The 14,638-nt window shown below is 41.2% G+C and overlaps 1 protein-coding gene across 1 annotated transcript in view; it reads right to left on the minus strand.

The window, feature by feature from the left end:
- NWD2 (NACHT and WD repeat domain containing 2) overlaps positions 1 to 14,638 on the minus strand; it is a 74,043-nt gene that overhangs the window by 37,815 nt on the left and 21,590 nt on the right. The window contains exon 2 of the mRNA XM_063135233.1: positions 9,258 to 9,346. Within this exon, the coding sequence (XP_062991303.1) occupies positions 9,258 to 9,346 (89 nt within the window). The remainder of the gene's footprint in view (positions 1 to 9,257; positions 9,347 to 14,638) is intronic.

A 14,638-nucleotide genomic window follows, 5' to 3' on the forward strand; every position in this document is an offset into this window, starting at 1 on the left:
TCACAAGTGCTAGAGCCCATAGCCAGCTTGGGTCTGCACTTACAAAATTATGTGTAGTGGATAGGGAGACATTTTTCTCCCTCTCCCATAATACTAGAACCCGGGGTCATCCCATGAAGCTGATTGGTGGGAGATCCAGAACAGATAAATGGAAATACTTCTTCACACAATGCATGAACTATTGAATTCGCTACCACAAGATGTAATGATCACCACCAATTTGGATGGCTTTAAAAGGGGGTTAGATACATTTCTGGAGGAGAAGGCTACCAATGGTTACTAGTCCTGATGGCTATGTGCTACCTCCAGAACAGATAAAAGGAAGTACTTCACACAGCACATACTTAAACTAGTCTGATGGCTATATGCTACCTCCAGTATCAGAGGCAGTAATCCTATACACTTCAGTTGTTGGGGAACATTGGTGGGAGGGTGATGTTGCACCTGTGTCCTGCTTGTAGGTTTCTGGTTGACAGCAAGTGTGTAAACAGAGTGCTGGACTAGATGGACCCTTGGTCTGATATAGCATGGCTCTCCTTATGTTCCTATGGTAGACACTGCAAAGAATCCCATCAGTGGCTTAAACAAACAGGTGTTATAAAGCATGTACATGCATCATACCATATAAGTACTAGTCAAAAATCCTGGACTGTTCCACAATATTAGCCCTCCTTATCCTTTTGAGTTTACTCAGTCTGAATTTGTTTGTTGTTGTGTAGTGTGTGGAATGGTCTTTATGTTAATATCAGTCTTGTACCTGCAAGTGTGTATTTCCATTGCAGTGCCCCGGTTTGAAGATGTGTATATGTGTGTATTTCTTTCTTCTTAACGTCCACAGCCTATACCACCAGGGAACTATACCAACAGCAGGGAACTAGAGCAGTGCGAGTGGGGACACTGAGCTTCCTCCCTGAACCCTAGAGATCTAAACTATTCACTTATGCACACCTCTAATTACCATCATACTTTCTAACTTGGATTTATAACTATGAGAGCTAGAATCTTTTGAAATAAAGACAGTGAATTATTCTTAGTATTCTAACTGCCTAATGGGGAAAGAATTCTGTGCTACATTTTGCAATCACAACATTCGCAAGAGAACACTTTATACGTGGGTTTCAAACTGTTGAAATAATAATAAAAAATCTGGTACCTTGGCATGGAACCACAGAGTTTGGTAGTCTGAGGGCAAAGCCCATCATTTGGGAGCAGATTTCATGCAGAGCCCAGCACTTTTGGGCAAGCCCAGGGGCAGACCCCAGCCTCACCACCTAAGATGAACAGCTGGCTCAAAAGCAAAAGAATAAAAAATAAAAAGCCAGGTTGGAAATCCTTTTCCTTCCAGAAAGAACAAGCCAATAGAACATGGTCATATACTCGTAATGCTGCTCTTCTAAATACTTAATATTTTTTTGTTTTGGAAGCAATAGTCGCGATGAGTATAAAATGACAGATGGCTTGCTGTTCAGACTTTTTGTCCCTACAGATCAAATCTGAATAATGTTAATAAGATGCAAGTTAGTGTGTGCAAAAAACAAGCCAAAAAGAAGAAGGGAAAAAAAAGGGGGAGTTGCTACATTTATTTAAAGAGATTTAAGTGATATAGTGAGATTTCACTTCATATTTTAGCTCAGATAGATAGAGGGTAGATTACGGCACGGCACTATTTAAAGAAACAAAACCTAATGAAGTAATTTTGGTCAATATATTTGGCATGCTGCTAGATCACATCTTTTCTCCTGCACCTGTGAATTCTTCGAGCCAGTTTACACATTAAGGCTCCAATGTGGAAATGAGATAAAAAGTCCTTCCCCATGATGAAGTATGTGGGATATTTGTGGGGAGGGCGGGATAGTATTGTGGAACAGCAGGAATAAGCAGAGTTGTGGAAATAGGTTAGACTACATGTGGAGTGCTGAAGGAGAAGGGTTTAAGCTGCTATTGTCATCTTATCATTTGTTTAGTACCAACAATGTGCTATGAAACAAGGAATAATATGATAAAATCCAATAAACTTTTCAGTCGGCATATGCTCCAAATGCCTGCAGTGAACTTCATTCTCTGACATTTGCGTAACATTCTAACAGTGCAATTCTATATATGTCTACTCAGAATCAGTCCAAATTGAGTTCAATGGGATGTACTGCAAGGTAAGTCAGTATAGGTTTGCAGCCTAAAAAACCCTGAAAAAATTACATTATGATGGGGTTTGTTTCACATGTGCATAAATCCTCACTTTTCCATAAAAATGCAAAGTCCCACATTTATCCAGTAGTGTGTTTGGTGGTGGTATATTAAATTTTGTTGCATTTCTGCAAACTTTCCAGGAGCTAGAGCCCCCATTACTCTGCGTAGCTTAGGCCCTTTCTATACCTAAGGGTGTAGAGGGAGGGAGAGGGGGCGATCCCGGACTTACCTGCTTCCGGAATCGTCACCCTGTGTCCACATGACCATGCGATGTTCCAGGCATTGTACCCATTGTGGCCGCCATTTTTTTTAAAAAAAAAGAAGAGCTGGAGTTCAGTTGCTCTTTACCCTTTGTGGGACTTCAACTCCCATCTCCTACTTCCCAGCACTGTGCCCTATGCAGTGAGCCACCGGATGCTGCTGCTGTCAATGTAGCCACTGGTGATTATCACACATTTCCCAAGGAGAATGCTTGGTATAACTATACCACACATATATCAGTTTTACGCTAGTTTTATCCTGGAAGTGTGCTTTGCTGAAGGGGAAGAAAATTCTGGTAAAGATTTCTGAGTCCTTACAAAACTATCATTCCCAGGGTTCTAAAGATGCCTGGGAGAGTAGTATAGATATATCCCTACACATAGGACCTTTTACCCCCAGAGGAAAAGGTTCACTGGAACCTTTTTTTAATACCATCAATATTTGAAACTTCTAAAAGGAAAGGATGATTGGATTTCCCATTAATATTAATATTTACTGTAGATTTTTAATCCAAAAATGGAACAATGTCTAAGAAAATGCAGATATGGGTGATATACAGAAATCCTATAAGATTCCCAAGAAGTACAACAATCAATGTTAACTGCACATTTTTTTCCATATCAATTTATACTGAAGGGAAACTAATTTTAATTTTAAAATAATCTATAATAATCCTCCAAAACTGACATTTATTTAACATCAGAATTCACACTTTGTGCTACTCAAAAGCAATTCACTGACCTTTAAAAAGATAGAAACTAGAGAAAGAAAAGCGTGGCCTTCAGCACAAATTGGCATACTGCTGTCCCAGTTCTGGTTTTCATGTGCCAAGCATAATCACATCATTTCAATTCAATATTTTTGGCCACTGAACTGCAATAATGTGATGCCTGATTGGGTATGCACACATATTGTTGTATAAAATAAGGACTTAGTCCCGGTTACTTTACCGTTATGTGTTAACACACTGTTGTTGTAGGGAAAATCAGTAGGAGCTGAGAAGCATTTGTTTCAAGATAATTCATCCCTTAGGAACAATGATCTGAATATTCTACGCCTTCAACAGGATAGATGTTGATAACAAGCGCATAGAAACACTAGCCACGCAAATAATCAAAGGTTTAATAGCCCAAATTGCATGAAAAAACACATATGAAAAGGGATAAAATATATAGGTATTTGTATGCTAAGGTTGGAAGAGCCAAAGCCAACATGTGTAAGTTAGAGTGTCTAGCATTAGAAGGCAACATAGATACTGTGGGATATCGGAAAACTGGAAGAATGGTGATAATTAATAGAATACAGTTATCCCTGGATAAAAAAATCTACTGAGGAGTCTACTGTCAATCACGTTGCTCTTTCTGTTAATGGATAATTACAAATACTCTCAAATTGGCTGGGCATATGTACATTCACATTATGAAGAACCAAATTTCTACATATAATGGATAATTGTGCCAATTAGTCATGGAACCAACAAGAGGGATGCAACCCTCATGCAATACATAGATTCAATTGCCATTACTGTTATAGCAAGCACCTGTCCCACCTCTGGCAAGCATGAGAGTGGAGCACTAGGGAATGTCCCTGACCTCATGCTGCATTCTGGCTGACCGCCTCCAAACACAGTGTGAGCTTAGGGAAGACCTCTTTCATTTTGAGCTTGGAACTGGAGAAGGATTGAGACAGGGGATATTCTCACTGTTGTGCTTCAGACTCACCCCCATATCTCAACGTGATACCAGAGAAATTAACTGCTCCTCCCCCGAGTCAGCCAGACAATGGCCAGCCAAAAGTATTGGACCCAGAGTAGAGCCCAAGCTCTGATTATAGATGTACCTGTTGCCAAACTGGGAACATCAATCACATTAAAAATATAAGAAGAGCTATGATAGATAGGATCACTGTGGGGATAGAATGCGCACTCAGCATTCTGTCCCCACAGCAGCCAACCAGATGGCTATGGGAAGCCCATACGCAGGACATGAGCAAAATAGCACCTTCCTGCTTTATTCCTGAACAACTGGTATTGAGAAGTATGCTGCCTCTAACACTGGAAGTAATATATAGCTATCATGCAGTCATAAATTTGTTTGATCCCCTTTTAAATCTGTCCAAGATGGCGGCCATCATCACATCTTGCAGGAAATTCGGCGGTTTCGCTATGCACTATGTGAAGAAGTACTTTCTATTAACTGTTCTGAATCTCCTATCAACCAGCTTCATTGGATGACTCAGGCTCTAGTAACTCCAAGGTTTGTAAAAGTACAAAAAAGCAGCAAGGCTATCCCAATGAGCTTGCTCAGTGGTAACAGAAAGCTGAAGGTTGGCTGTAGGGAAAATGGAAAAACTGAAGCAGGGAGAGGAATGATATCTTCTTGGCCAAAAAAATTGCCAGCAATCTTCCAGGAGCAGGAGGGTTGGCCCGGGCTGGAGGAGAAGGGGACAAAGTGGCCCGGGGTTAGGGCCGGAGCTGTAGGTGATGGCGGTGATGTTAACAGCCTCCTTATTTCAGCAGGACTACCCATGTTTCTCTGCCTGGGCGGTGGAGGAACTTTTGGCTTGTCTGCAGCCTGTAGTGCCTTTTCCCAGAGAATGGATCTGAGTCTGTCAGACGATGTTTGCGCATTTGCTTGGTGAAGGACGTACGATGGTGGCAGGATTCCATGATATGTCCTTCACCCAGGCAGATTAAGCACAAGGAATGGCCGTCTGTGGGGGGAAATTTACTTCCAGAATGTACACACTTCCTAAAGGATGCCTTCAAGGCAATATGCCTGAAGGCAAGGCCATGATTTGAGATTGCAGTGAACCGAAAGAAAACAAAAACGTTACACAAAAGGAGAAAGAAATGAGAGGGTAGAAAGAGTAGAACAAAAACAGCTAGAACTGAGAAATCTAGGAGAAAAATGAGAAAAAAACAGTGTAGTCAAGAAATCAATGAGAAGTCCCCTATATGATGCTACCACAATATCAATCGAAGAACTACTGAGGGACTAGGTGGGAATTCACTGGATCATGCACATTGGGATGGTGGGGAAGGGTTCCTGCCAAAAAGCTCAGCTAGAGAAGTTTCCTTCTGGGCAGGTGCAGAGCCCCTGTGTGTGATGCACAGAGACAATGAAGAAGAATGATAATACCAACTGTGACCAATAAATATATTTTAATTGCTATCAGATAATTGGAAGATATAGGAGATTCTGTCCTCTTTCTGAAACAACTCTGCTTCACGTGTCAGCTATTGAGCTCCATCACACCTGCGATTTATCACACACTCGCCATGCCTGGTATGTGGATTTGCAGCGTGGTACTCATATGACATTGTCCCTGCCCTGCACTCATCTTCCCCCTTCCCTCCTTGTTGCGTTTTATTTTGGTGCGCGGAAAGTCTGAATTATCTTGCTTTTTCCTTTGTTGGGGGCGTGTGCTAATGGAGTCTTGCTGACGAAAGGGGAGGCCTGGGCGGTTCTCCGCCTCCAGCGCATGGGGTTCTCCGCCTCCAGCGCATGGGGTTCCCTCTCCTGGTGCCCACCTTCAACCTGTCTTCTCCAAGTCTTTCCTTCCTACTTTCTCTCTAGGCTTGCTGGCAGCTGCATGGAATGACTGGCAAAGAGCAGCAAGAAATGCAAGACAATAATTTATTTTTCGTGGGCTGTTGGGTGTTGGAAAAGAGCTTGGATTAAAATCTGGCTGCTGCCCATCCACCAATAAAATATGGTTCTTTTTACAACCACCTGCCCCCGCCCTTAAATAACAGAAATGCTTTCTTGGGCCAGACAGGCAAAGATCCTGGGGGTCTCAAATATGCTCAGATTAGCTTTGGGATCTCCCTCCCTGCTCCCATTTGCACCGTGGCCTCTCCTTTGGCCGCCTCTAGACCTTCATTCTTCAAAGGAAAGATGCCAGGGCTCAAACCCACTTAGAGCGAGGGGAGGGGGAGGCTCCCACGTCCATCACCCCACAAGAACCAATGAAATGGAGGGGGAAGGGCGCAATAATGGGAGAGCAAACAAATGAAAAGAGAGTCCCCAGGTATAGCTACGATGGTGAAAGGGAGCAGCACTTGCCAGTCAAAATTGCGGGTGTGTACCAAGAAAAAAAAGTAGGTGTGATAAGAGCTCATTCTGTCTGCAAAGGCAAGGGATGGCCCTAAGCCATCAACCAGAACATCACCTTTTTTCACCTTGCCTCTCCAGCACCAGCTGTGCTTTGTGTTTTAATGCCTGTTAATAAGTCATTTCCTTGTTCTGGCATTCTCAAACTGATCTCCCTCCTCTATCTTTTCCCTCCATTTCCCTTCCCCTATGTGCTATAGTCATTACTTAGATTATAAGCCTGAGAGCAGAGCCTGTGTCTTTATTTTGTTTTATGTGCACTGCCTTAGATACTGTACACATTCTAAAAAAAACCAGTAACAGACTGACATACAACCCAAATACAGAACAGATAATCCACGGAACTAGCATGGTATTTCATTTCTCCTTTACAAAATTCTGCACTTTTTTTTATAACTTGTTCCAAGGAATTTGAAATTATTCATGCAGGAATGTGAAAGAAAGATTTGTCTGATCACATTCCTAACCCAATTTCAGAAAATGTGAACGAAATGGCTAGTAGGGGTATGTGTGTTGTCAGCTGCCTAAGGAGGCGTCCCTGAATATTCAGGCTTCTTGTATGCACAGTTAAAATCACAATGATGGCTCTCCCTTTTATTTTTAGAACGAGGGAAATCTTTTAAGACTGCATTCAGGCGATTGTTTTCCATGTATTTCAAATTGGGCAGAGGCCTGGGTTCCGTAAGTAACATGTTTATCAAGCTGAAACCTTCGTCCTGTTTTAGGGTGCTCCTGAAGAGGGTTTTATTTTTCAATTCCCCTGCCTTATTCACAGAATTTTAGGTGGGAGGGGGGGTCTATGTTCCATTTGCAGCCCTCCTGGATTTCCCCACCATTTCTTCTGTCTTTTTTCTTACCAGAAATAAAAAAAACTTGAGGAAATGATGGAATAACTACACAATGCTTTTTGATTGGTAGCACTAGAAGCCTTCCATCTAGAAGCATTACCAGGGGCATGTATAAAACCCGATGTCGCCTTCTCTGTAGCGAAGCACCCTTAGAGGGTGCAATTTGTATCAGAGAATTGGCAGGAAGGAAATGTTTAATCCTTTGCTCCTCCCAGAGGCTTTCTCCCTGAAAATTTACCCTTCTTGCTGCTTTTAAGCTCCACCTTTGGTCTGGAACCCCTCAGGAATAAAAGCAGAGGGGTGGAGGAATTTCAGTGGAAAAATAACTGGCAGGAAAGGATTAAGCAATGCTTTCTTTCTGCCCCTTCTTCAGAAGAACTTTGCAACAGAGAAGGAGGTGCTGGTCCTTTGTTACCTGTGGCTGAATTGTAATATGTAATTTGTCCCTTAGGCAAAGGCTACCACTATTATTACAAAGATGCCTCATAAAATCTATTGAGTCAATAACTGTCTATGATGAATAATATCCAACTTGAGATTGGCAGTACCTAATTAGACATTGACTTCAAGGGGTCAGTACTGGAGCCTTTGGGCAAAGTGCACTGAAGCTTTTGTGCGAGACATCTTGCTGCAACTGCAACACTGGTGGTGATTCTAGCTACAGAAGCATAGCACACCACTGTAATAGCTATCTTTGAACCTTTTAATGCATTACACAGTGACAAACCCAGGTTTTCTACTGACAGTATACTTGACGGGAAGCCACAGCTAAGCCTGACTCTTTAATGAGTGTATGTGTATAATATAAGTGTTTGCAAACACAAGTTTATCCCAATTTGTATGTTCACACTTAATATTTTTAAAGTCTACTCATAAGAACATCTGAGGTATACAAAAAAAGATAATGTATAAATTGATGCTTTAAAGAAACGGGCTGTGTAGCCTGGATAACTGAGGATGTAGCAGAGCCTTTATAACTCAACAGTACAATTAATCTATTACTAAAATGTCTGCTTTTAAAATAAAAGAATAACAGACAGCCAAGTTGGGGCTTTAGCTGCAAGCTTATTTTCTAGAGGTTACCAAGAACCTTCTCAAAAAATGAAGGAACTAAAAAAAGGAAACTGAAAATCAAGAGGGCGAGATCTTTTCAGAAATTTGGGGATTATTCAATAATAGAAGCTCAGCTGGAATGCATGTTGCAGATCAGGTAAGGTACCCCCAAGTTCAAGAGGATGCCAGCATAACTAAACAGCAGGGTCAAGGAAGTTATTAGAAGCAAAAGGGTTTTCTCCAGAAAATGGAAGTCTTGCCCAAATGAAGAGAACAAAAAGAAATATAAACTTGTACCAAACCATGCCTGAGTGAAAACGTCCATATTAAAAGTTTATGAAATGATCCAGCCCATGTGATCTCAGCTCTGACTATGCAAAGGGCTGGATGTTAAGAGTCTTCTATACTCACCCTCCCTGGCTAGCCTTAAGTCACTTTCACATGACAGTGTGCTGGCCGTTACTTGTAATGTAAATCCCCCTCCTCCCCAAGGTGTCTGGAAATCACTCTTGTGGCCTGGGGATCAAAGGCAAGCACCATCCTCCTGTTACAGTGTCATACAGTACATTGTGGCTGAGAGCCAGTCAGACTGCGGGTGGGAAGAACACAGAGAGAGGAGGGCTACAATGAGGTGTGGGTGTGCTTGTCTGCAAATGGCCCTTTGTTGTTGTTTTTACAAAAGTTCTGCATAGAAATGATATATCAGTGCTCTTTATTATAACACTGCACAACACATTTTGTTTAATGGATTTATGAGCATTGCAATGTAAATATTTAATGAGGAAAACATTACCTGAAATTCCAGTCCATAGTTTTCCCTGCAGAATTCCCGCAGCTTAGGATACACATGTTCTCGTAATGCGCTTCTTTCAGCTACTGTATCTGTAGGCAAAGGAAGAAAAAGCTTGTTAACAATATTTTTGACAGATTTATATTTATAGTACTGTAGGTTTATGCAGGAGAGAAGACTAATCTTAAAAACTGTGAGTACAAGCGTAATGGAGCAATCTGATTATTATGCTGTAGGGAATGTCTTGTTAAGATGAAATGCTTGTTGTGACATTTACCAATATTCAGTTTAACACTCATTCCCAACAATTCAACCCAGTTCTGTTGTGTATAAGACAGACAGACAGACACACACACACACACACACACTTAAGGTTAGCAATATCTCTAGAAAGAGAAGACAATCCAAAAGCTAACAGCAGTCCAGCTGTTATAGATAAGAATTTATTTATTTATTTATTTCATTTCTATACTGCCCAATAGCCAAAGCTCTCTGGGCGGTTCACAAAAAGAAGTATGTTTAAGGGTTTCTAGTGCAATGTAACAGAGACAAAAATTACATTTTTTGGTTATTAACAGGTTAGATTGCTTTTTTTTCTCATTTCCCAATGAAATACAAATTGTAATCCCTTCCCCCTATTCCCTTCCCTTTAGATTTCCCCCTACCTTCTTCCTATGGTGTCGTGGCTAAAATGTTGGACTGGGAATCGGGAGATCTGGGTTCTAGTCCCCACTTGGCCATGGAAACCCACTGGGTGACTTAGGCCAGTCATAGGCTCTCAGCCCAACCTACTTCACAGGGTTGTTGTGAGAATAAAATGGAGAGGAGGACGGTTATGTACACATTGCCTTGGGTTCCTTGGAGGAAAAAGGTGGGATCTATATGCAATAATAAATAAAATAAATTTCGTCCTGTACTTAAAAAGTAAAGTTTTTGTGTCTGTAAGTAAAACCATTAAGCAAAAATGGATAAATTAATAGTTACACAGAAAAATAACTTTAAAAATAAAAAATAGAATAAATAAAGTAAAGGGCACTTCACTTTGCTGGCCGGCACTGGTTATGCAATGGATCACGTTACTCTGCTTTCAAGAAAATTTCAACACTTGAAAATGTAAACTGCGGAAAAGCAATGACAAACCTGTATTTGTAAACCCATATATATGAGCAAGGACTGGCTGTGGCCCTGGTGTGTGTGTGTGTGTGTGTGTGTGTGAGAGAGAGAGAGAGAGAGAGAGAGCATCAAAACTAGATCCAGGCTGATAAAATCCAGTTCTCTTGTTGTTTATTTGTTCAGTCGCTTCCGACTCTTCGTGGCTTCATGGAGTCGGAAGCGACTGAACGAATAAACAACAAGAGAACTGGATTTTATCAGCCTGGATCTAGTTTTGATGCTTTCTCTCTCTCTCTCTCTCTCTCACACACACACACACTCACTCACACACACACACCAGGGCCACAGCCAGTCCTTTTGACTCTGAGATCACTTGCCATGAGAGATTTAAGGCATGCATTTTCATCTAAAGCTTATATCAGGTCCCAACAATGATAAAATAATTTTAAAATGTTTTAAATAGCTCAATAACCTACAATCAGATTTAAAACAGCAGCAAACATATTTAAAAACCCCCACACAGCACTTACGAATGCCTGTTCAAAAAACAGCACTGAAGGGGCCATTCAGACTTTTCTCAGGAGACCATTACAAATCCTTAACATCACAACAGAAAAAGCTCTGTCCCTCGTACAGCTTTAGCTCTGTTCCTTTCAAAGTGTAAACCAGCCTAAAGGAAATATGCCTGGATACCAGTGGTGGGGAATGTTAGCTATGCTTGCTAGGCTAATGGGAGTTACAGTCCCCACCACTGCTGTTTACCTTTGGAAATCCACACCTAAAGCGGTGACTGAACAGGTGGCCATTTCAGCCCCTCTTGTGCTGGTTGGGATGCCATGAGAAAGGTGCAAAGACAGCACTCTCAGCACCCCATCCATTGACCAAGATATCCATCCTCACTGTATTTGGCCCTTCATAGATGGAGGAACTAAACAAAACAAGAAACAAGAGGGGCCACTGTAAGTTTCCCCCTCTTCCTACATAATGTCTACTATTACTATTTCATTTTTCTGCCAAAGAACTCAGGATAACGTGAACAGTCATTCTCCTTCATCCCCACAACAACCCCATGAGATAGGCTAAATTGAGAGTTACTGGCACAAGGTTACCCTTTAAGCGTCATGGCTGAGCAGGGATAGGGAGCTGGATCTCCCCATTTTAACCACTACACCACTCTGATTCTCTGCATGCTGTAGATGTGCAACTTACCTCCTGCCTTGACTTATTTATGCCAAGAGTTTCCCTGACCTCACCAGTGGCAGTAGTAGCTAGTGATGTGGAATGGATGGAGAATTCACGTTTAATGATATTGGGGACATGGCAAGTTGTACGAAGTGTTATTGAGCAGGGGGACTGATATGAAGGAGGCTAGTTGAAGGAGTCTAGTTAAGAACAAGTACTTTACTAAATGAAGAAAAATGGGAGAAAACAAGGCCCTGGATGGGTCTAGAAATGAGCCAGTCTTTCTGTGGGTCTGCCCTTCTGCTCTGTCAGTTCAGAAATGGCTCCAAGCAGACTAAAAGAAAGTCTATCACTCTGGCTGTGTTCTGGTCTAGTGGACTAACTATGCTAAAAGGTACATGGCTGCTCCATGTAGTAATAGTTGGGTCCTCAATGTTCCCACAGAATGCAAGTTTGTATGAATAGGTCAACTAACGATACCACTTTAGTCAGCACAATCTTATACCCACTGTGAGGATCAAAAGTCATGTTGATCAGATGTATCAATCATGACATTTAGCAGTTAACAAATTCAAACAAAGGATGAGCCAAATCAGGAGAAATGCCATTGCCATTATGGCCTGCATGTGAGCTTCCCTTCGGCATCTGGGTTGGCTACGGCTGGCCACTGTTCAGCACTAGAATTGGCTCTACTGGGGCTGCAGTCTTTGAATTAGATTTGTGTTCAGATGTATCTGAGAGTGAATGCATTTATTCAATAAATCACTAAAGAAGATAGAAGAGCCCTTTCTGTTTAAAGGTGGGTATTTCTTCTTGGGGAAACATTTGCCAAACTAGAAGAGTGTGACAGAATGTGCGTTAAGAATTTCTGCACACCCACTCACCATCACCAACCACCCTCTCCTCCTCCCAGTGCCTGATGCTTCTGTGCTTGGGTAAGGCAATGGCACATAATTAAAATGGAATAAACTAATTAGCCTGGATGACAGATAACCTAGTTTAATTACATAAAAATCTAACCTGCCTTTTCACAGTAGGAAGTCTGTGAGATTAGTTTACTTAAATAAAACACAACAACTAAAACAAAATAAGCTATGTCAGATGGGAGGTTTTTAAACAGCAGCCTTCTGCAGAGGAAAAGAGATACTTAAATGTCCTTTTCTTGCTGCCAAAATGGAAATGGACCATAAGTTATTTTTATATCATGTTAATTAGATATTCTGAAATCCATAGAAGTCTGTCTCTAAAAATGCAGAATGAGCTAAGAATCTTTTAGGTTCTTTGAAGTCTGACTAAATGCTTATGTAAGAGTGTTCACAGATAATAGTTTTCCCAGAATCTGGATGTGAAATTCCATACATGCTTACTCAGAGGTTAAGCCCCACTATATTAAAAGCGGTTTACTCCCTGTACGTGTTTTTTGGGAATTGCAGCCTTAAAGAATCCAAACATGTTCCTTCCATTTGTAGAAGGGACTCAGATTCATTGGACGCTTCTGCTGGAGGAAAGGATTGGGGGGGGGGGGGGGAGAAGGAGAGAGACAGTACTGCCAATTCTCACTTCCATTTACAGCCCTCTTAGACTCTGGAAAGGGGCTTCAGAGCGTTAGTGGACCCTCAGCTCCTCAAATAGCATGGCATGTAGTGCTGCTTGCAGCAGAAGGAATGAGTGAAAAATCACTTTCCCCCCTCCTTCCAGCAGAGAATCCTGTGAGTAAACTCCATTCATGGCAAATCCAGATTGTATTGTATGATTAGGGTTGCCAATCTTTTAATTGGTTCCTGGTGCTGTGGTTTTAATAGCAGCTTGATATGGAAAGATTAGCAGGTGATAATGGTTCTCCATGTGAAAAGTTTCACCTAATTCTTCTAGATCACTTGCTCTTAAAAACGTACCTACAGTGGTTGGTTGAAAAACTGGCAACTCAGAGTACGATAAAATCACCACTATGTTACAAAATGTGTCTGAACAGACTATAGTGGGACAGGGAAAATTGTCATGTTTACACAGGTAATGATGGCTCTGCGTTACAATCCTGTACACATTTACCTGCGGATGCCCTACTGAACTCAGTGTGGCTTATTTCTGAGCAGATATGCACAAAATTGCAATGCAAGTCCACGAAAAGCTGTGCAGTTTGTGTTCAATCCTTCCTCTGCTCCATCCTGCAAACTGTACTGTATATATAAATACATTTAGTGGAAAAGGCTATTGTAAAGCTAGTTACTGGTTCTATGACTGAAAATACTCTGCCTTTCTCAGGACCAAAGGGTGAAGAATTATAAAAAGAGGACTCTGTGCCCAGCTTACACCCAGCTCCACAATACATACATACCAGAGAACTAAACATGTTTAGAGCAATAGACAGACTGCCTTTTTAAAAAATTTAAGTGCCACATATATACTTATTTAAATACAATACTTCTATACTGCTGGATATAACAAAATTTCTAACTTACTAAAATATTAAAAATCACTATTAAAATAATTAATAAGTCATTACAGGTACAACAAAAATAAACAATAACCGGTATAATTAAAAACAACAATCAAAAACAATTAAATAGAGCAGTATCATGATATCAATTAGAAGCCAGGGAAAGTTTGCTTAAATAAGTATGCTTTAAGGAGGTGTTTAAAAGTCACATTTTTGCCTCCCAAAATGCAAGTGGGTGCCACTACTGAGAAGGTTTTCTAGATGTCACATGGTGACATTCTAACAGTCATGGGATGACCAACAAGGTGTCCTCTGAAGATCTCAAAGGTTGGCTGGATATTTAGATAGGCTGACCATATGAAAAGGCGGACAGGGCTTCTGTATCTTTAATAGTAATGTAGAAAAGGGAATTGCAGCAGGTGTCAATTGAAGTGGGTGAAATGCCCTCGTCATCACAACAGTTAAAGCTACACTAGCTATAGTAGAGTGGCCAGATACAAAAGACGGCCGGGCTTCTGCAACTTTAACTGTGTTGATGAAGAGAGAATTCCACCCTCTTCAATTGACACCTGCTGAAATTCCCTTTTCTACATTACAGTTAAAGATACAGGAGCCCTGTCCTCCTTTTCATATGGTCACCCTAATTTAGAGG

This window comes from Elgaria multicarinata, chromosome 10 (genome assembly GCF_023053635.1).
Source record: "Elgaria multicarinata webbii isolate HBS135686 ecotype San Diego chromosome 10, rElgMul1.1.pri, whole genome shotgun sequence".
Classification (NCBI taxonomy): domain Eukaryota; kingdom Metazoa; phylum Chordata; class Lepidosauria; order Squamata; family Anguidae; genus Elgaria; species Elgaria multicarinata.